Raw genomic sequence first — 24,293 nt, 5'->3', positions numbered from 1 at the left:
TCATTACGTCAAGCGCAAAACAACCGGTGAACCGTTTTCTTCAACCGGTTTATTGAATCGAACTGTCCGGAAGAACCGGTTCGCGGAAAAGAACCGAACTTCCCATCACTACTGTTGATACGAAAACTGATGCAACCGGATATTGACTCGAGAACGAGTCAATCTTTCGTTCGTTATCTGGCTCGGCTCTGTGTTCATCTTCAGTTCTCTCTTCCCAGCAGTTCAGTCAGTGTACTGTTTGAGTAAATGAATTACTCAGGAATATTGGTTTATTTTAACTCCGAGGGAGTGTCAGCCACATTAAAAAAGTTCACAGCTTAAGTCATTTGTGGATTAATGCATATTGGAGACATGAACCATTTCAAATAATTCAGTTCGATTTGGTGAACTGGTTCAAGAAGATCCGGTTACATCGAGTGATTCGTTCGCGAACCGGATATCACAAACTGCAGTGAACGTGCTCACAACAGACCCGGAAGAGAAGACAATGCTGAATAAAGTTGTAGTTTTTGCTATTTTTGCACCAAAATGTATTTTCGAAGCTTCAAAAAATTCTAACTGACCCTCTGATGTCACATGGACTACTTTGATGATGTTTTTCTTACCTTTCTGGACATGGACAGTATACTGTACACACAGTTTCAATGGAGGGACAGAAAGCTCACGGACTAAATCTAAAATATCTTAAACTGTGTTCTGAAGATAAACGGAGGTCTCACAGGTTTGGAACGACATGAGGGTGAGTCATTAATGACATCATTTTGATTATTGGGTGAACCAACCCTTTAATTCCACAGAATTGGGCTTATTTTAAACTTTTGCGGCAGGTTGATTTTCTCTCGTGGGTTGAAGGTTTGAAATATTGCATTAATTACGTTTGATTGAAATGCTTGTATTGAAAGTTTTGCATTCTACCTATGATAAAACTGTGGTAGATGTTAAGTTTTGTTAAAGATGACCACTGGTAGGAAGCCTTGTAGCCAGTGGCGGCGCAAGGGCGGGGCTATAGCCCCATCAAACTTGCTTAAATTTGCAAACTTGCTACGACTCATCCCAGCACAGGGAGGATATTTTGCCTTTTTCGAAGCAGCTGTACAGGTCCTTCTCAAAAAATTAGCATATTGTGATAGTTCATTATTTTCCATAATTTATTGATAAAAATTAAACTTTCATATATTTTAGATTCATTGCACACCAACTGAAATATTTCAGGTCTTTTATTGTTTTAATACTGATGATTTTGGCATACAGCTCATGAAAACCCAAAATGCCTGTCTTAAAAAATTAGCATATTTCATCCGACCAATAAAAGAAAAGTGTTTTTAATACAAAAAAAAGTCAACCTTCAAATAATTATGTTCAGTTATGCACTCAATACTTGGTCGGGAATCCTTTTGCAGAAATGACTGCTTCAATGCGGCGTGGCATGGAGGCAATCAGCCTGTGGCACTGCTGAGGTGTTATGGAGGCCCAGGATGCTTCGATAGCGGCCTTAAGCTCATCCAGAGTGTTGGGTCGTGCGTCTCTCAACTTTCTCTTCACAATATCCCACAGATTCTCTATGGGGTTCAGGTCAGGAGAGTTGGCAGGCCAATTGAGCACAGTAATACCATGGTCAGTAAACCATTTACCAGTGGTTTTGGCACTGTGAGCAGGTGCCAGGTGGATCTTCATCTCCATAAAGCTTTTCAGCAGATGGAAGCATGAAGTGCTCCAAAATCTCCTGATAGCTAGCTGCATTGACCCTGCCCTTGATAAAACACAGTGGACCAACACCAGCAGCTGACATGGCACCCCAGACCATCACTGACTGTGGGTACTTGACACTGGACTTCAGGCATTTTGGCATTTCCTTCTCCCCAGTCTTCCTCCAGACTCTGGCACCTTGATTTCCGAATGACATGCAAAATTTGTCCAAAAGTCCAGTGCTGCTTCTCTGTAGCCCAGGTCAGGCGCTTCTGCCGCTGTTTCTGGTTCAAAAGTGGCTTGACCTGGGGAATGCGGCACCTGTAGCCCATTTCCTGCACACGCATTTGCACGGTGGCTCTGGATGTTTCTACTCCAGACTCAGTCCACTGCTTCCGCAGGTCCCCCAAGGTCTGGAATCGGTCCTTCTCCACAATCTTCCTCAGGGTCCGGTCACCTCTTCTCGTTGTGGAGCGTTTTCTGCCACACTTTTTCCTTCCCACAGACTTCCCACTGAGGTGCCTTGATACAGCACTCTGGGAACAGCCAGTTCGTTCAGAAATTTCTTTCTGTGTCTTACCCTCTCGCTTGAGGGTGTCAATGATGGCCTTCTGGACAGCAGTCAGGTCGGCAGTCTTACCCATGATTGCGGTTTTGAGTAATGAACCAGGCTGGAGTTTTTAAAAGCCTCAGGAATCTTTTGCAGGTGTTTAGAGTTAATTAGTTGATTCAGATGATTAGGTTAATAGCTCTTTTACCTATTTCATGATATGCTAATTTTTTAAGACAGGCATTTTGGGTTTTCATGAGCTGTATGCCAAAATCATCAGTATTAAAACAATAAAAGACCTGAAATATTTCAGTTGGTGTGCAATGAATCTAAAATAGATGAAAGTTTAATTTTTATCATTACATTATGGAAAATAATGAACTTTATCACAATATGATAATTTTTTGAGAAGGACCTGTATATAAAAATTTGCATGCTATTTAGAGAGCTGAAGCTTACAGACGCAATTCGTTTTTTTGGCACCCCCCAAACTTTTAAGCCCCTCCTTAGCACCCCCAATAAATAAATCCTGGAACCGCCACTGCTTTTAGCAGTTTTTAAAATAAATCTGCAAAACGGTGATTGTTAGATAGGCCCTATGTATTTTAGTTATGGAAATGACATATTTAGAGTTTTGATAAGGGATATGGCCCTTATCAAACCCCCCAACCCCCCCCCCCCCCCATGCATTGTGCTCCCAACTGTCCTCTTTTTTGAAAATTTAAATATGGTCACCCTAATGTCAAATGTAATTGTAAATGTAAATGTTCAAGTATTCAGAGCGAATGCATGAATGTTAACACACGAGCTGACTGTTTATTATGTTTTATTTTCATTTCTGTCCTTTAGAGATGAAGTTCATTTGTTTGACCTTGCTGATTATTAGTGGAATTACAGATTCAGTATCAGGTAATTATTCACACCCATGAAAAGAGCTGAAGTGTGTGTTCATGTTCATTCATTATCCAGCTGAAATATATTTATAATTATAGTTTTAGTTTATAGTTTATGTGATAAGGACCAGGCCACTGTACATTATGCCATTGATTACCTACTAACCAAGTAAATGGATGTGAAATTTTGATCTCAGGTGTAATTATATTATCGGCTTACATGTACAAACCACAGAACAGAAACTGTAGGTTTCCTGGATACATGGTCAGTTATTTATCATTATTCAGAAATACTGACCAATTAGAATAAAGTTTACAAAGAGCCATTTATGAATGCTAATGGAAAAACACACACAAGCAGTGTTTTCAAGCAGAGATGATCGGACGCAGAGCTGTGTGGAGAAGGACAGTCACTGCTTTACATGTGAACGCTGTAGTCCTTGAAGGATGACAGTTCAACTGACACGAGGTTCACATTTAATTATACCTGCTCTCTTTCTCTTTAACAGAGCAGTATAAAGTCGTGGGATCTGCAGATCCTGTTCTTACTGTAGCTGGTGAAGATGTGATTCTGCCCTGTTCAGTCAAACCCAACATCAGTGTTGTGGACATGAGAGTGGAGTGGTTTAGATCTGATCAGAAAGACTCACAACTAGTTCATCTTTATCAGGATCATGAAGACAGAAACACAGATCAGATTCAATCCTACAGAGAGAGAACAAAACTGAATCATCAAGAACTACAGAGAGGAGATGCATCACTCACACTCTCATCAGTCCGAGTCTCTGATGAAGGACTTTATAAGTGTTTTATTGAGTCCAAATCCTGGTCTGATGATACCACTGTTGAAGTCAGAGTTGAAGGTGAGTAAACCAGTGAAAACTAAAGGCTGGAATATACTACACAACTTCTAAATTCTAAAAAAAAAACAGATTTTAAAACCATACACTTAACGACTTTGTAAATAATCACAAAGTAAAGCTGGCCATCACACACTAAATGACTGAGGATCACACACTACCAGACTTTCAAGTTTTTCTGATAACAAACTGACGCAGAAACATGCATCTTGTTGCTAGGAGACACATGACAAATTAAAACAATATGTGTCCTAAAATCAGCGGAAAATATCACTCGTGTTTGATCTCCGACTGGATTGAATCAAAGTGTGAAGCTAAAAAATTGGAGTCTGTGACCTTCATACACTACGCAACTCAAATCAATTCAAATCTGGAGACTAGCTCTGACTTTCATCAACAACCGTCAACTTCTCCAGACTGTAAATTGGGGGGAAATCAGGGAAAATGTTGTGTACCGTATTCCAGCCTTAACATGCTCTAACTAACTTAAAAAAGTCAGAACAACAACAGAATGATCTTCTTGTTGGTCTGTAGCTGTAGGACGTCCTCCAGTGATCACTGTAGATGGGTTTGATCATTCAGGAGGGCTTCATCTTCAGTGTGAATCTGAAGGCTGGAACCCTGAACCTGATCTTGAGTGGCTGGACAGTGAAGGAGTCAGTTTAAGTTCAGAAACTACAGAGACACACAGAAACACAGAGGGATTCAGTGTGAAACACACCACTACTGTACATCACAGGGACGACAAGATTCACTGCAGAGTCAAACTGAGACATCACATGCTGGAGGCACTGATTATCAGCTCAAGTAAGAGCTGACACTTCTGTTACTGTTATTTTGTCACCACCTTGTGGTATTTTTGATGCAGTAAAAAGACTAATGATTATCAGCTCAGTCCATTACATTATGTAAAGCTAAACATTTTACTGTCTATGTACAACTCATAACTGAACATTATATATGGTTTTTATTCATTTAATTAAATTACCTTTATTTTACACAATGTGCTTAATTACTGTTTTGTTTTGCAGGTAATATGTTTAGTTCTTGGAGGACATCAGTCATCATGATTTCAGTTGCTGTTGTGCTCAGTGTGATTGTTGGAATACTGATAGCTGTGTTTGCTCGTAAAAACAGAGGTAAAATACTTGTTTTCTTGTTATTTTATATATTTGATGTAAATAAGGCAGTTTGGAGATTTTTTAAGGCAAGGCAAGTTTATTTATTTATGTAATTCAAAGTGTTTTACATAAAAAAATAATTAAAACAATCATACAAATAATCACAACAATAAAAGCAAAGTATTACAAATTTAAAATTGTATTAAAAAAAATTATTTTAAAATTAAATCATTTGAGAATAATAATACAATGAGGATAGTAAGGATGGTTTCTCTGCAGTGGTTCAGACTGTTGGATTGAAGAATGACTAAAGAAATGTTAACAGCACAATGGTATAAAATTGTCTATTTTCTTGTCTATTACCCCTCACTGCAACTTATACCAACAACAGAAATAAGAGCAGTTAGAACAGATAAATATGTGGGAGAGCATTGATATTATGTGACTATATTGTATTGCAATAGTTAGCACTTTAATGTTAATGTTGAATTGAGACTAGTAAGCAGCAAGCACATAATTTATAATGAAAATGGTTTAATAACAGTATTTCATTATGGTTACACTTGAACTGGTTACAAAATAGATGAAGGATGGTAAAACACAAACAGTTAAATGTAGCCAGCATGTGTGTAAACTGTTATCTGAGAGAGAGAGAGTGTGAGAGAGAGAAAGAGAGAGAGAGAGAGAGAGTGAGAGTGAGAGTGAGAGTGAGAGAGAGAGATGGAGAGACAGAGAGAGAGAGAGAGCAGAGTGCCAAGAGGAGGGCCTTATCCTTTCCTTGGCCATGTGACTGGCACATCTGCATCAGCTGGTTTTAGAGATGTTTCAGACACATGTGAAGAACTGAACCGGATGTGTGGTTTGGTAAAGTGTGTTTTCTGTCAGTCACCCCAGCGTTGTCTTGAACTGAGGGCCTTCATGATGCCGCAGGGCCTGTCTCCTCTCATGCCTGTGTTTGCTGTCCAGACAAGATTGAGATTCTGGATAAAAGCAGTGCAATACCTGGCAGAAAATATTGATTTCTTGCATGGCTTCATCCCAACGCTGCCACAGACCTCTAAAGCTGTGCTGGAGTTTTATAAAAAGGCGATTTTAATAACTGTAAGCTCAACAAGTCACTGAGTATTTTTTTTATCAATATGTTACTTGTAATACAAGACAGAATAAGTCAATTGACCTGTGTTATTGCTCCATCAAGTGGACAATGAAATCTATTGCTGGTTTTCTGGTCATAAGTTTATTTGTTACCTGTGTATAAATCAGTGCTACATAGAGAGAAAAAAGAGTCTGAGTTTGAACGGAGGACAGTTCATTGACTTTACAGGGGTCCTTTGATTGCAAAGACTGACTGTTTTTTAGGAAGTTTCAAGCAATACTGATGACCTTACTGAGACGGTGTGAGCACCAAAGAGCAGCTGAATGGAAAAAAATGTAAGATCAGCAGTCTTGGGGTCAAAACCTTGGCAGGAAGTGAGAAGAAGGATACCAAAATAATCAGACTGGATGCTTTTAACTCCACTATACATTTTGTGGATAAATTAAATGAGTATTATTTAAGGTTTGACAATCGTGATTTTAGTGCAGAAATAAATGAATTAAAACAGAGAACACTATCTAGTAATTATGGAAATACTGAATTCATGAGATTAAACGTCTTTTTCAAAATGTAGATGTCAAGAAGAGTCCAAGGACCAATAACATAGAGATAAGGTGTTAAGGATCTGTGCAGATCAATTATGTGAAATCACCATTATATTTTTAGCGTCTCTTAAAGTACAAAAATTCCCCAAAATATGTAAAAAATCTAACATAGTCCCTGTGCCAAAAAGTAAAGTTACCAAGAATTTAAATGATTTTAGACCAGTCATCAATGTCATGAATTATGAAATGCTTTGAAAAAATAGTAAAGGAATTGATTTTACAGAAGACAGCGACCAGCTTTGACTCATTACAGTTAACCTGCAGAGAAGATAGAGGTGTGGAGGATGCTATCCTTTATCTTTTAAAGAGATCATATGACGTTGCTTAACATTTTATTGTGTATTTGTTGTAATGCATTGTTTTTATGCAGTTTAAGGTTAAAAAACTAATTATTTTCCACATAATGTACATTTATTGTTTCTCCTCTATGCCCTGCCTTCTGAAATACATTGATTTTTACAAAGTTCTGAAAAGCAAGGTGTACGCTGATTGGCCAGCTATGTGAAGGTGTTGTATGGAGATTATTTATTGTCTGTATGTGTTGTGACTTACTGCAGCAAAACTAGTTTCCCCCAGGAGGGACAGTAAAGCTTAACAACAACAAATCTTCGAGTTCTGTTAGAAAAGAACGGAAAGCTCCTGAAAGTCCAGGCCACCTTCATCATGGAGCACAGCTCGGATATTCTTGGCACCCAAACCATGCAGACCCACAGCTGCCACAATCTTCAGTCAGCTGGAGGAACTCAGCATGCTGTTTGAGTAAATGGGTGCACTGCAGAGGCTGAGGACTCCCAAGACTAGAGAGCAACTGAAGGAGTTAAATGACGATGAGGTTCAGAGCTGTTTAATGAAGCAATGGCAGAATGTTCCTCCAAGCTACGACAGTGATGAAGAGACATGCACTGAACTATTCAAAGCCCTCACAATCTTTGATCCTTCCAAGGTATCCGGTTTAAAACCTGATGTTATGAATTATGTTCAAGTTGTGCGTGCATTGAGCAACATCACTACATCTGGACGGACAAGAGAGATGCAGGTGAGGTTAGTGCAGTGGAGTGGTGGGCTGCTGAGAAGATCGAATCCCAACGCTCACCCCACTGCACTGTACCTGCATCTCCCCACTACTTCAGTGCACTGTACCTGCATCACCCCACTACTTCAGTGCACTGTACCTGCATCTCCCCACTACTTCAGTGCACTGTACCTGCATCTCCCCACTACTTCAGTGCACTGTACCTGCATCTCCCCACTACTTCAGTGCACTGTACCTGCATCTCCCCACTACTTCAGTGCACTGTACCTGCATCACCCCACTACTTCAGTGCACTGTACCTGCATCTCCCCACTACTTCAGTGCACTGTACCTGCATCTCCCCACTACTTCAGTGCACTGTACCTGCATCTCCCCACTACTTCAGTGCACTGTACCTGCATCTCCCCACTACTTCAGTGCACTGTACCTGCATCACCCCACTACTTCAGTGCACTGTACCTGCATCTCCCCACTACTTCAGTGCACTGTACCTGCATCTCCCCACTACTTTAGTGCACTGTACCTGCATCTCCCCACTACTTCAGTGCACTGTACCTGCATCTCCCCACTACTTCAGTGCACTGTACCTGCATCTCCCCACTACTTCAGTGCACTGTACCTGCATCACCCCACTACTTCAGTGCACTGTACCTGCATCACCCCACTACTTCAGTGCACTGTACCTGCATCACCCCACTACTTCAGTGCACTGTACCTGCATCACCCCACTACTTTAGTGCACTGTACCTGCATCACCCCACTACTTCAGTGCACTGTACCTGCATCTCCCCACTACTTCAGTGCACTGTACCTGCATCTCCCCACTACTTCAGTGCATGTGGAGAGACTTTTTCTCACTATTCTACACTTCTAACTGAGCACAGAAAATGGTTAGCAGAGGACAATGTTAAAAAGATGCTGAATGCCAAATTTATCCATTAAACTTCTATTTTATTCACAATAGAATATAGATAACATATCAAATGTTGAAAGTGAGACATTTTGAAATGTCATGACAAATATTGGCTCATTTTGGATTTCATGAAAGCTGCATATTCCAAAAAAGTTGGGACAATAAGCAATAAGAGGCCGGAAAAGTTAATTATACATATAAGGAACAGCTGGAGGACAAATTTGCAACTTATTAGCTCAATTGGCAACATGACTGGGTATAAAAAGAGCCTCTCAGAGTGGCAGTGTCTCTCAGAAGTCAAGATGGGCAGAGGATCACCAATTCCCCCAATGCTGCGGCGAAAAATACTGGAGCAATATCAGAAAGTTTCTCAGAGAAAAACTGCAAAGAGTTTGAAGTTATCATCATCTACAGTACATAATATCATCCAAAGATTCAGAGAATCTGGAACAATCTCTGTGCGTAAGGGTCAAGGCCGGAAAACCATACTGGATGCTTGTGATCTTCGGGACCTTAGACGGCACTGCATCACATACAGGAATGCTACTGTAATGGAAATCACAACATGGGCTCAGGAATACTTCCAGAAAACATTGTCAGTGAACACAATCCATCGTGCCATTCACCGTTGCTGGCTTAAACTCTATAGGTCAAAAAAGAAGCCATATCTAAACATGATCCAGAAACGCAGGCGTTTTCTCTGGACAAAGACTAATAACATTTAAAATGGACTGTGGCAAAGTTGAAAACAATTCTGTGCTCAGACGAATCAAAATTTGAAGTTCTTTTTGGTAAACTGGGATGCCATGTCATCCAGACTAAAGAGGACAAAACTCCTTTCTTTGTATTGGTCTTAAGTTATATTCTAATTTTCTGAGATACTGAATTTGGGATTTTCTTAATGAGCTGCATCTCCCCACTACTTCAGTGCACTGTACCTGCATCACCCCACTACTTCAGTGCACTGTACCTGCATCTCCCCACTACTTCAGTGCACTGTACCTGCATCTCCCCACTACTTTAGTGCACTGTACCTGCATCTCCCCACTACTTCAGTGCACTGTACCTGCATCTCCCCACTACTTTAGTGCACTGTACCTGCATCTCCCCACTACTTTACTGCACTGTACCTGCATCTCCCCACTACTTCAGTGCACTGTACCTGCATCTCCCCACTACTTCAGTGCACTGTACCTGCATCTCCCCACTACTTCAGTGCACTGTACCTGCATCTCCCCACTACTTCAGTGCACTGTACCTGCATCTCCCCACTACTTTAGTGCACTGTACCTGCATCACCCCACTACTTCAGTGCACTGTACCTGCATCTCCCCACTACTTCAGTGCACTGTACCTGCATCTCCCCACTACTTCAGTGCATGTGGAGAGACTTTTTCTCACTATTCTACACTTCTAACTGAGCACAGAAAATGGTTAGCAGAGGACAATGTTAAAAAGATGCTGAATGCCAAATTTATCCATTAAACTTCTATTTTATTCACAATAGAATATAGATAACATATCAAATGTTGAAAGTGAGACATTTTGAAATGTCATGACAAATATTGGCTCATTTTGGATTTCATGAAAGCTGCATATTCCAAAAAAGTTGGGACAATAAGCAATAAGAGGCCGGAAAAGTTAATTATACATATAAGGAACAGCTGGAGGACAAATTTGCAACTTATTAGCTCAATTGGCAACATGACTGGGTATAAAAAGAGCCTCTCAGAGTGGCAGTGTCTCTCAGAAGTCAAGATGGGCAGAGGATCACCAATTCCCCCAATGCTGCGGCGAAAAATACTGGAGCAATATCAGAAAGTTTCTCAGAGAAAAACTGCAAAGAGTTTGAAGTTATCATCATCTACAGTACATAATATCATCCAAAGATTCAGAGAATCTGGAACAATCTCTGTGCGTAAGGGTCAAGGCCGGAAAACCATACTGGATGCTTGTGATCTTCGGGACCTTAGACGGCACTGCATCACATACAGGAATGCTACTGTAATGGAAATCACAACATGGGCTCAGGAATACTTCCAGAAAACATTGTCAGTGAACACAATCCATCGTGCCATTCACCGTTGCTGGCTTAAACTCTATAGGTCAAAAAAGAAGCCATATCTAAACATGATCCAGAAACGCAGGCGTTTTCTCTGGACAAAGACTAATAACATTTAAAATGGACTGTGGCAAAGTGGAAAACAATTCTGTGCTCAGACGAATCAAAATTTGAAGTTCTTTTTGGTAAACTGGGATGCCATGTCATCCAGACTAAAGAGGACAAAACTCCTTTCTTTGTATTGGTCTTAAGTTATATTCTAATTTTCTGAGATACTGAATTTGGGATTTTCTTAATGAGCTGCATCTCCCCACTACTTCAGTGCACTGTACCTGCATCTCCCCACTACTTTAGTGCACTGTACCTGCATCTCCCCACTACTTTAGTGCACTGTACCTGCATCTCCCCACTACTTTAGTGCACTGTACCTGCATCTCCCCACTACTTCAGTGCACTGTACCTGCATCTCCCCACTACTTCAGTGCACTGTACCTGCATCTCCCCACTACTTCAGTGCACTGTACCTGCATCTCCCCACTACTTCAGTGCACTGTACCTGCATCTCCCCACTACTTTAGTGCACTGTACCTGCATCACCCCACTACTTCAGTGCACTGTACCTGCATCTCCCCACTACTTCAGTGCACTGTACCTGCATCTCCCCACTACTTCAGTGCACTGTACCTGCATCTCCCCACTACTTCAGTGCACTGTACCTGCATCTCCCCACTACTTCAGTGCACTGTACCTGCATCACCCCACTACTTCAGTGCACTGTACCTGCATCTCCCCACTACTTCAGTGCACTGTACCTGCATCTCCCCACTACTTCAGTGCACTGTACCTGCATCTCCCCACTACTTCAGTGCACTGTACCTGCATCTCCCCACTACTTCAGTGCACTGTACCTGCATCTCCCCACTACTTCAGTGCACTGTACCTGCATCTCCCCACTACTTTAGTGCACTGTACCTGCATCACCCCACTACTTCAGTGCACTGTACCTGCATCTCCCCACTACTTCAGTGCACTGTACCTGCATCACCCCACTACTTTAGTGCACTGTACCTGCATCTCCCCACTACTTCAGTGCACTGTACCTGCATCTCCCCACTACTTCAGTGCACTGTACCTGCATCTCCCCACTACTTCAGTGCATGTGGAGAGACTTTTTCTCACTATTCTACACTTCTAACTGAGCACAGAAAATGGTTAGCAGAGGACAATGTTAAAAAGATGCTGAATGCCAAATTTATCCATTAAACTTCTATTTTATTCACAATAGAATATAGATAACATATCAAATGTTGAAAGTGAGACATTTTGAAATGTCATGACAAATATTGGCTCATTTTGGATTTCATGAAAGCTGCATATTCCAAAAAAGTTGGGACAATAAGCAATAAGAGGCCGGAAAAGTTAATTATACATATAAGGAACAGCTGGAGGACAAATTTGCAACTTATTAGCTCAATTGGCAACATGACTGGGTATAAAAAGAGCCTCTCAGAGTGGCAGTGTCTCTCAGAAGTCAAGATGGGCAGAGGATCACCAATTCCCCCAATGCTGCGGCGAAAAATACTGGAGCAATATCAGAAAGTTTCTCAGAGAAAAACTGCAAAGAGTTTGAAGTTATCATCATCTACAGTACATAATATCATCCAAAGATTCAGAGAATCTGGAACAATCTCTGTGCGTAAGGGTCAAGGCCGGAAAACCATACTGGATGCTTGTGATCTTCGGGACCTTAGACGGCACTGCATCACATACAGGAATGCTACTGTAATGGAAATCACAACATGGGCTCAGGAATACTTCCAGAAAACATTGTCAGTGAACACAATCCATCCTGCCATTCACCGTTGCTGGCTTAAACTCTATAGGTCAAAAAAGAAGCCATATCTAAACATGATCCAGAAGCGCAGGCGTTTTCTCTGGACCAAGACTAAAAACATTTAAAATGGACTGTGGCAAAGTGGAAAACAGTTCTGTGCTCAGACGAATCAAAATTTGAAGTTCTTTTTGGTAAACTGGGACGCCATGTCATCCAGACTAAAGAGGACAAAACTCCTTTCTTTGTATTGGTCTTAAGTTATATTCTAATTTTCTGAGATACTGAATTTGGGATTTTCTTTAGTTGTCAGTTATAATCATCAAAATTAAAAGAAATAAACATTTGAAATATATCAGTCTGTGTGTAATGAATGAATATAATATAATATACAAGCTTCACTTTTTGAATGGAATTAGTGAAATAAATCAACTTTTTGATGATATTCTAATTACCGGTACATGACCAGCACTTTATAGTTTGAGGCAAACGTTGCAGTAAATAGTTAGTTAGTTAGTTAGTTCGTTAGTTAGTTAGTGAGTTAGTTAATAGTGAGAATTGGTCCCCAAACTAAAGTCTGATCAATAAGTTAATTCAGTATTAATGTCAAGTCAGTTTTCATCCACAAAATATTTAATTAACAGACTTTGTGTATTCATATACTTTTGAATATATCTTAGGTCATGTATTTTGTAGTTATTGTTCACAAATTATATTTGTATTTGTTGTCTGAATGCTGTTTTCTCTTGTCTTTATTCTTAATCTTCTTCAGATCACGATCGACTGCAGAATGAGAAGAGCAGACTACAGAATGAGAAGAGAAGACTACAACATGGTAAATTTATCTTTATTACATTAATAATTCATTATTCAATTAAAGTCAGCCATAAAACACTGTTCTAACTGTGTGTATTCATTTATTTTGTGTTTATCTTGGATCTGGTAAATGCTCACCAGTTGTTTATATAATGTATATTTATTCAGATACTGTCATGGCTGGTTGCAAAAACAATATATAGAGCTGAATCTGAGCACAAGCAGTGTTGTTTAGTGAACACAAAAGAAACCGAGCGTACTGGCAAAAAACACAGCAAACTGAGCAACAAACTTAAAAATGATTTATTATATTTATTAGAAGTTATTTTAAATGCTGTTAGTGAACTAGTTGTCGAGGAGATTTCCACAAACGCTCAATTTTACGACAGGTTTATTTATCATTCATCAGAGGAGAGTTAAACAGATGAGCTGATCTGGATTTCATTGAAGCAACTTCATCCAAGATTTAAAAAGTCAATACTCATTAAAAATTTGTACTTGTACATCAACACTACTATTTGACGTAATAATTGAGGAATTTTCAAAAGCAGCACAAAAGTTTTCTTCAGAAAGGTTAGGCGAGACTTAATTACCCGTCTACATGATGATGAATTTTAATTAATAAATATGTTAAAAAGAATACAATTATGATCTGAAATAAAAAGATCCTCATATAGATCAGAACCAATATTTAAGACTAAAAACAAGATTTAAAGTATGTCCCGTTATATGAGTAGGACCAGTAACAAGTAATCACAATTCTACAGAGATTAAGAATAGATTATAAAAAATCACTAAAATCATCTAAGAAGGAGCTATTAGGACCAGGTGGACGATAAATTAAAATACAATAAAAGGGATCCGTATGATCAACTTGAATCATTTGCAATTCAAAGGAAGAGAAAGACCCAGTGTTAACCACCCAGCAGAAGAAAAAAAATGTTTCTAAACACCGCATTGAGTCCAACACGGCCTGAAATTCTCGACAGACTAATAGTGAATTGGTGAGTGTTTGTTAAATATGAGCCAAAATCATCACAATTAAAAGAACCAAAGACTTAAACTACTTCAGTCTGTGTGCACTGAATTTATTTAATACACGTTTCACAATTTGAGTTGAATTACTGAAATATATGCACTTTTCCATGACATTCAACTTTATTGAGATGCACCTGTAAATATACACACAGAAATGAACAGGTAAGACTGCAACAGAGCAAATTTAGAAAATATATGAAATAACATTTATTGAATTACATTGAATAAAATATCAATTAATTACAAAATGCTTGTATAAAGTGTTGTGAATGATCACTATCCATTCCTTATTTTGTTAGTTTTTTTAATATTCAAATACTGAGTAACAAAAAAGTTTTCTATGTGTTCCCTTTCTAACAAGATTTTAATGTTTGACTGTAATCATAATGTCAATCCTGATACTTATCGAACCAAAAATATCTAAACCTTGACCAAAGGTAGTCTTTAAGAATGTCCAGATATATATCTAAATGCAAAACCTAAAAAAATGAAGAAATTATGTCTAAAAACAGCGAGAATCCAAAAGCCTCTGTATATATCTGTACAGGGTCGTAATACAAGAGGATATGCAACATTTCACAAGTTTTTATTTTTTAATGCCTCCAGATGACCCAATTCTCACTTCACAAAATGGATTTTAAATACCTTCACTCTATTTTAATGTAAAATATTGCATTTATTAAAAAAATAGTAAAGAAATAAAGAAATAAAATATATATATGAATTCTAATGGAGAAAATAGCTCATTAAAATTGTATAAATATTGCATAGTATCATAAAATTCCCTCAAAATCATAAATAATAATCAAAAAATATTATTGAACAAAAATATATAAAAAAAGTTACATTTCAAGGCTTCGGTCACTTTTCGGTCACAACGAAGAGGCCAGAGGGTTAACAAACATTATATAATGCTTAACAGATCACTAGTTTATATATATTCAAATAGTTAGAAACATGAGATAATGTGTGGTTAATGTTTACTAAACATTATCTAATGATCAACAGATAATTAATGTCAATTACAATGTTCATAAATGTCATTAAACTTGATTCATATGATCACGTTTTGAAAATCTAAGATGATTTTAACAGATGTTATACAATGACTGAAAGCTTTTGTTAATGTTCAACACTTTTGCTGCTGTTGAGGTGTGAGATGGTGAAGGTTAGGGTTTGGTGATTGTTTAAGGGATGGGTAAGAGGTCAAGAGTGTAGAGGGGTCAGTTTGGTTACTATAAGAGAACATGGTTCATGGTTCAACATCTTTTTATATTACATTGTTTTGATAAATTAACTATATATTAAGTATATATTAATATAAAGAAAATATTTAGTATTTTCTTGAAAAACTTATTTGATTTCTTCTGCTGATGTATGATTCAAGGAAGTCCTCATTTAATGATATAGTATACTAATGTAAGTCAAGGCAATAAAAACATGTTTTTCACCCAAATTAATGTGTTACGTCTTTAAGAAGCATTTACTTAAACTTAACTAACCATCTTTACACAAACATTGTTAAAGCAGCTAAAAGTCCAATGATCATAAAGATACTGAAAGATTATTAAACGTTTATAAACATTTACAAATGATGAATAGTTTCCACTTTAGATTGGCTTCTGCAAAAACATGAACAAATAATTAATAAATGATTTAAGATGTGTGAATAGAAGAAGTCTACACAACAAACTTAGACCAAATATATGAACTTTACAGACTGTGATTATGAGTTAATGAATAATAATATAACATGAATAGTTCAGTGAATAATAAAGAGTTACAAATGACTGATTAAGCTATTTAATAAACATTTGTAAATGTAAAGAAGAGCATTAGGTGATATGAACTGAAGTTTAATGACATTTGTTAGTATTCACAAGTACAGTAACACATAAGCTGAGCAGATCTGTCATGGAGCATAAGTTACTGTGTTGATGATCACAGCTAAAAGACAAACACTTTCTTGGAGCCTAAACCCCAGAGTTATAACAAACTAAACTGAATTCATCTGTCAGCTAAATCAGCTTCCTGATACACACAGCCCCTGATACACACTCCTGTGATGTTAACACACACTATACACACAACTACATGAGCATTACTTGTTTGTCAGAGTAATAAACATGACAGAATTTAATCTTCTTTTCTCGTCTTTTTCTGATTTTCTTTAGAACGTGATCAACTGAACACAATCATACCTCAAGGTGAATTTGTTTTATATTGCTTAATTAAAATATAAATTATTAACTTTGAATTATTCTGAAAAACACTGAATGAACATGCTGTGCATTGATATGTGTATTCAGTTCATTATACTTTATTATAAGATATATAAAGTGTATAAAGTCTTCTTGGTTTTGTTGGTCTTCAAGAGATGATTTCATTATTGATCTAAAGATGAAGCTTTCATAACTTCATATTTCTGTTTTTAGCTCTCACGCATTCAAGAACACACAAGGGTGAGTAAAAGGCATAATTGTTTATTTTAATATACATTATTTATAATAATTGTTTATTTTACATTACTAAATAAAAGCAAGCAAAAAAATCTACACAAGGATTCAAAAATGAACAACAAAATGACTCTCAGAAAACAAACTAAAAGCAGATGAAGTGAAGCAGGAAAAATCAGAACATTTCAGTCTATCAGTAATAGATAAGATGTCAAAATTATGAACATTATTGTTTATAATATAATGTATTAAACAATAAGTGGTGTATCTTTATTTTAGTTTGTCTTGTTTTAAAGTTCTCATGATTCCTATAAAAATAAGTAATTAACTTTATTTCATGATATACTCATCTGTAAAGCAGAGTTTTCTATATTTTCCACAGTGAATGTGATTCTGGATGCTGATACGGCTCATCCTCGTCTCACCGTGTCTGAAGATGGGAAACAAGTGAGAGATGGAAAGAGATGGACAGAAAGAGTGGATGGAGGAAAAGACAGATTTGATGAATATCTTGGTGTTCTTGGGAAGGAAGGATTCTCCTCGGGGTGTTTTTACTTTGAGGTTCAGGTGAAGGGACAAACTGAGTGGGATTTAGGAGTGAGCAGAGAATCTGTGAACAGGACGGGGTGGATCAGTCTGAGTCCTGAGAATGGATACTGGACTGTGAGTCTGTTTGATGGGGAGTATCGAGCTCATGAGTCTTCACTTGTCTCTCTTTCACTGAGTGTGAAGCCTCAGAGGGTCGGTGTGTTTGTGGATTATGAGAAGGGTCTCGTCTCCTTTTATGATGTGGAGTCCATGTCTCTTATCCACTCTTTCACTAATCAGTCTTTTAATGAGAAACTCTATCCATTTGTTAGTTTGGGGTATCTGTATAATGAAGACCCCACTCCACTGATTATCTGTGATGATTACTAATGAAATCAGTGACTGAATTTACATGATCCACTGAAATCAACCAAAATACAATTTAAACAGTGTAACAGCAATAAATATTAAATATTATTTGCACTTCCAGTCAAAAATATGGCCACACGAGATTGATTTTATGTTTTCTGTGATCTTAAAATGTTTTGGTTTTAAGACGTCTGCTTTAAATGTGTAAAATTACTTTTTTGTAAATAAATATAAATAATGCTTATATATACATATGAATTTCTTTATGAGACAGAGGCTTTTCTTTATGATGAATAATGTTTTGATCTGGAGATGATGAATAAAAGCATCATGAAGAGCTCATCGTGCAGTTAACTGTTTCTCCTTCAACACAGTTTGCTGTCGGTTTATTAATGTTTTTAATTATATATATATATATTTTTAGTAATTTGATTTCTCATTGATTTTGTATTTCATTGAATTACAGTTAAATTAAATTAAAGTTTTAAATGCTCTGTTATTTTTCTGTTTGAGCTTCTCTGAACAGAACTGATTTTGAGCGCCGAGCTCCTAAAGGGACTGATACACACAGTAAACCTGGTTTAGTTCACCTTGTGTTTCTGTTATTTGGACTTTTAGGTTACATTTTGCCCTGTTTTGTTACTGTTTCCTGTTCTGTTTGTAGTCCTTCTGTAGTTTTTCTTATTGAGTAGTTATTATTAATAGAAGTATTGTTTGTGTAATAAATACTGTATTTAGATCCTACTCTCCTTCTTCTCTGAGTGTTCGTCATATTTTTTTAACAGCTGTTGAGAAATGAATACAATAAAACCAAACTGAAGTATTCAATCAAGGATGATTTGCAGCTGCAAAAAACTTTAGATAGTATTTCATATTTAAAATGAAAGTATTTTTCAGTCAGTGTCAGTAAACAGCAGCTGCTCATATGTGAGAAAACAAGATGGCCGTCGATCAGAAAGTTCTCAAACCCAGCCTCGATGACGTCAGCGGTCACGTGGTTATCACAGAACGCATAATTATTGATTTAATGTGTAGCAAATAGTTTAAATTAAACCGACAAAACTTAGGTTTACTTCCAATTAAGTAAATCATTTACTTTAGCTCAATGACAAGACAGATTTTCACTATTAATTGTTGTAAATTCTTCCTCAAATTACAAAAGTGGAAATCGTCGATAAGTGTTGAATATTTCAGCATGATGTAATAAACATTTAAAACTGTTTGACTCTCAAGAGTGTAAATTCAGTAATTTAGTGACATTTAACAGTAAAATCACGTTCTGAAGGTGAAGAAACTGATTTATATGTACAATGTAGATTTGTATTTATCTGGATATTTGATAATCATATAAAAATATATTGAGTTGAAAGTTCATTTTTAGTTCCAGTTGATATAGAAATTAGATTTTGTCATACTTCATTTTTTTCAGCTGAGAAGTAAATAAATCGATTACATGTAACAAGTTGACATAATTTAAGTTGATCCAACGACATATTTTGTTCAGTGTACATTTGTATTTTTTGTTTATTATGTTCTAGAAATACACAATAAAAACATTATCATTGCAATAATCATGTAATAAGGTCCAAAAGTGAAAATCACATTGAGTTATCAACAATTTGAGCAAAAAATTCACTTCTTTCAGTCATCATTTAAGTTCAGTGACACAGAAATGTAAAACTAAGCCAGTAATAACTTATTTACAATCGTCTTATGAATGCTCATATCAGCAGAACTAATTCAGACACAATTATGAAACAGGATTTAGAAATATGTCAGTAAACTCTATTGAGTGCCTGAATTCAGACATCTGAATCTGTTTGTGCGTGTGACAGAGTGTGCTGTGCATTTCAGTTTAACAGTTTTCCTTGAACAGAAAATGATTGTACAGTAGATGTTTTTATGAAATGTATTTGATAAGTGTTGTGTATGTGAATTTTCTGAAGCAGAACATTTTCATGTTAACACCATTCTGTGAGTTTCTGATTATAAAACATGTTTTCTCTTTTCATATTTCTATTTCAGCATCTGTGTCATTCAGAGATGAAGTTCGGTTGCTTGACTCTGGTGAATATTAGTGGAATTATGGATTTAATATCAGGTAATGATTTACTCTTTTGAAGAGTTGTGTTTATTAAAGAAAGAGGGAGGAAGATGTAATAATTATGCAAGGAATACAGTAAGTTATTTATGCGGTTATTTTTAAATGACAGGCTCACTGTACATTATCTGACTTATTACACAGCTACTCACCAAATAAACAAAGAAATCATCATGATATTGATCTGGATTTTTTAAATCTTGTAGATACTTCAGACAGAACATGTAGAAAACTATATGCTTTCAGGATGAGCAGTTATATAATAATTATATATATATATATATATATATAGACATACATACACACACATTTGAAATATTTTATCACTGAATGTTTCAGTTGATGAATTGCATCAAAGGACCGATGTTTTGTTTTTTTTCTCAGAGAGCTGTGCAATTATATTGAAATGCAAACCTTGCTGTTTTACACGGAAACGTGTGGAATGAGGAAAAACGTTTCTTAGGAAAGGTGTGTCTCTTGTTGTTTCTGCTGCCGGTTTATCACAAGAGATCAAGTACATGAGAATCTTAAAATCAGGTATTTTATAAACCTGTAAGAACTTGTAGAACTCGTGGATCATCAGACATGCTTCATTTGATTTAAAGGGAGAGCTCACCCAAAAATGAATAGTTTGCCTTCTTTTACTCACCGTCATTTCAAGCTTCCTTCAGTGGAACACAAACGATGAAATTTCACTCACTGCTCTTTTCAATACAATGAAATATCAAAGTAGCTTAATGACCAGCATACAGTGACCAGGGCCTGATCAAAACTACCATAAAGAGTTGAGACATTCAGACTGACCAATCAGTAAATCACAGCTCCCCATCACTGTACTAAACCTGTGACAGTTAACAGACTCCTGAAATAGATGAATGTTGTCCTACAGGCCTCGATCACAATCAGCTCTTCTGTGCCTTCAGGAACCCCAAATGGTCTTTGCTCATTTTCAGTCATGTAACATAAAAAAAAAAAAAAAGCAAATCCAAATAAATTTATACTGATAATCTGAGGTATAATCATGTAAACAAATATATATTTGGTTGAAAGTAAATTTTTAGTTCCAGTTGACTATAGAAATTTGATTTTGTCATATTTCAAATCGATTTCATGTAACAAGTTGATCCAAAGACACATTTTTTTCAGTATACATTAGTATTTTTTTTTAAATTATTATCATTATCATTATTATTATTATTATTGAGCAAGACACCTAACCCCAGCTGCTCCCGACGAGCTGGATGGCGCCTTGAATGGCTGACACCGCAGTCGGTGTGTGAATGTGTGTGTGAATGGGTGAATGTGAGGCAAATTGTAAAGCGCTTTGGATGGCCATGTGGTCTGTTGAAAGCGCTATATAAATGCAGTCCATTTACCATTTACCATTTATTATGTTCTAGAAATACACAATAAAAACATTATCATTGCAATAATCATATAATAAGGTCCAAAAGTGAAAGTCACATTTTGATTTATCAACACTCTGAGCAAATAATTCACTTCTGAGTCATCATTTAAGTTCAGTGATACAGAAATGTAAAACTAAGCCAGTAATAACTTATGTACAATCGTCTTATGAATGCTCATGTCAGCAGAATTTATTCAGACACAATCATTTATCATAAATGCTAACTGTAACTGTTCAGGAATCCCAAATGGTCATTTTCAGTCTTTATAGATCAAAATTATTGGCACCCTAGGAAGAAAGGCACAAAGAAGCGTGTGGAAATAAATCTGCACTGTTAATCATTTTGATACTTTATTTATAAAAAGAAATAAATCTCTCTCCTATAATGCCTGATGAGTTTGGAGAACAGCTGACTAGAGATCAGAGACCATTCCTTCATCCAGAATCACTCCAGACCCTTCAGATTCACAGCTCCATGTTGATACTCTCTCCTCTTCAGTTTTCTAGGGTTCAGGTCAGGGAACTGATGGTCATGGCAGAACCTTGTTTTGTACTCAGTGGCCCATTATTGTGTTGATTTTGAGGGTCCTTTTGGATCATTGTTCTGTTAAAAGATTCTACCACGGTCCATTATGAGGCTTTCTGACCACAAGACTCAACTGTTTTCTGCAGTTATGCAGCTGTGAACAGTTGGTTTTAAATGAATCTACTTTATTTTAGTCCAGGTCTCCATAGTACAGGAGTTAGTAATCTGTACTTAATCTGTTCCAGAAAGACATTTTTTAAACCATGATTAACTATTCTAGATTAAGCCTGCTCCTGGAAACTGCCCCAATATATTTTAATCAACCTGTACTTACACAATGTGTTTAATGACTGTTTAGTTTTGTAGTTTAAACGTTCAGTTCTTGGAGAACTTCATTTGTAGCTGTGCTCACTGTAATTGCTGGAAGACTCATAGCTGCTTTTGCTCATAAAAACAGAGGTGAAATTCTTATTTTATACATTTTAAGTAAAATAAATTGGTGGTGAGGTGTTTGCATCTCTGCTGTTTTCCCTCAGGTGACTCTTATAGACCTTTGTCAGGTTAGTGCCATATTTTATTTATGATAGTAATGACAACCAGGCTATGAGGGCTAGAATTGTTTAGTGGATTGTACTGTTGTGTATGTGTAAAGACGCACAATTTTACAGAGCGGAGAATAAAAAACCGTCTCTCAATGCACATACATTCTGGCCGTGTTTGAAAGTGTCATTCTTTTTAAAGCAGATTTTCCTCAAGATTTACCCAGATATTAATCCTGGCTTTAGTTTATTGCACAATTGCTTTACTGATATCTTTGCTAGAGTAAATTATTTAATGTTACAATGTAATCGCCTTTGAAGTTGTCCAAAAAAAAGAAATTGCCTTTGAAGTTGTCCAAAGTTTTTAGCTGTGCATATTTCTAATCAAAAATTATTTTTTTTAAATTAATATTTACAGTAGCAAATGTACAAAATATCTTCAGAGAACTTAATGTCCTAATGATTTTTGGCATAAAAGAAAAATCTAATTTTGGCTATTGCTACAAATAACCCCCAGTGACTTAAGACTGGTTTTGTGCTCCAGAGTCACAATTATGTTTTAATTATATTGTCAACTGTATAAAGCATTCTTGGATTTTGCTGATCGTCAAGTGGTGATGTAAATGATTACTGATTACAGTTCACATTATTGATCTAAAGATTAATTCTGTTATAAAAATAATCATCATGTCAAACATTCATGTTTTTCATGAATGCACTCAAATGATTAGAATCCAGTGTGATCAAATGCAGTTTATTTGTGTCATAACAGAAAATGATACATTTAATCTTCTAAATGTTTAACAGAAGAAAAGCAAGACAAAAAAACAACATTAAAGGGATCGAACAATGAAACATGAAACAGAAAAGAATCTAAAGTCAAGTCACCTTTATTTGTTTATCACTTTATACAGCTTTACGGGAATAAACAGGTACTGAGGAGCTGACACTGAGAGCATGTCATAATTTAGAGATATTTTTAAGATGCAAAAATGTGGTTTTACAAATGCTAGAGATGTGGTTTTCAAATGAAAGTTTGCTATTGAAAAGCACACCCAGATTCCTAAATAATGAATAAGACTTGACAAAGCAGTCATCAGTGTCAGAGAGTTTTCTAGAGCAGCTTTTCCCTCATCGAGCCGAACCGTTCTTGTTTCTTAACTGGTCGGTTCAGAGCCGATCCGGCCCAGGCAGCACGGATATGGTTTTGCTTTTATTTTAACACTTTCAGAGCTCATAATACTAATGTGTCAGCTTTTGTCTTGTTAACGGAAGTGTTTGCATACGATAAGAGATGTAAATAGTGATTGTGTTATGAATGGTCAGATATTTCTTTTTACTAATGCCCACTCCAAATTTATGATTTATGATTATAATAATGACCAAAACAACTTTGATTAGGGTTTCTTAATCAAGGTACACTAATACAAAAGCACTTTCCTAAAATTGTTATGAAATCCATCTCTCCTCTCGTCTGAGGATCACTTGTATCCAGGAGCGCTGCTTCTGCTGACTGAGAATAAACGTCCACTTTATCAGCCACCATGAAGACGGAGTAAAAGCCCCCACTGAACTGACCGATGATGGAGCTGCTGCTGACCTCCACTTGACTCTAAAGAGCATCCAGAAAAGCCTGATGGAGGAAGAGCAAGAGGACATGAAATAAAACCCAGTGTTAGAATGAGGAACAGCAGAGTTTGGAAGAGTTCAGTGAGACGCACCTTTGATCGAGTGATGGAGCCCAGATTACCACCAGCTCCTCAATGTTCATCAACACCTGTGTCCTACAAATCACTGCAGAAAACTGTTGATAAACACACTCAACACAGACATTAAACTGCTCTGGATTTTCTTCAGGTGGA

The 24,293-nt window shown here is 36.8% G+C and overlaps 1 protein-coding gene and 1 long non-coding RNA gene across 12 annotated transcripts in view; one reads left to right on the top strand and one right to left on the bottom strand.

Moving 5' to 3' along the window:
* Positions 1-24,293, top strand: part of LOC132149565 (butyrophilin subfamily 1 member A1) — a 98,832-nt gene that overhangs the window by 2,093 nt on the left and 72,446 nt on the right. For 5 of the 11 annotated variants that reach the window (XM_059558923.1, XM_059558922.1, XM_059558927.1 and 2 more), the window contains exons 2-6: positions 3,086-3,145; positions 3,639-3,992; positions 4,524-4,796; positions 5,021-5,128; positions 13,423-13,485. In XM_059558923.1, coding sequence (XP_059414906.1) covers positions 3,088-3,145; positions 3,639-3,992; positions 4,524-4,796; positions 5,021-5,128; positions 13,423-13,485 — 856 coding nt within the window. In that variant the 5' untranslated portion in view covers positions 3,086-3,087. Of the gene's footprint in view, positions 1-3,085; positions 3,146-3,638; positions 3,993-4,523; positions 4,797-5,020; positions 5,129-13,422; positions 13,486-16,678; positions 16,712-17,342; positions 18,603-24,293 lie in introns of those variants that run through there. The other 6 variants (XM_059558932.1, XM_059558930.1, XM_059558929.1 and 3 more) reach the window with 3 other exon arrangements.
* Positions 16,459-24,293, bottom strand: part of LOC132149568 (uncharacterized) — a 78,446-nt gene continuing 70,611 nt past the window's right edge. Inside the window, exon 3 of the long non-coding RNA XR_009435039.1 lies at positions 16,459-16,594. This is a non-coding gene — a long non-coding RNA (uncharacterized LOC132149568). The remainder of the gene's footprint in view (positions 16,595-24,293) is intronic.

This window comes from Carassius carassius, chromosome 9, assembly GCF_963082965.1.
Source record: "Carassius carassius chromosome 9, fCarCar2.1, whole genome shotgun sequence".
Taxonomy (NCBI): Eukaryota; Metazoa; Chordata; class Actinopteri; order Cypriniformes; family Cyprinidae; genus Carassius; species Carassius carassius.
The sequence above is the reverse complement of the archived record's forward strand: the minus strand, read 5'-3'. Positions and strand labels throughout refer to the sequence as shown.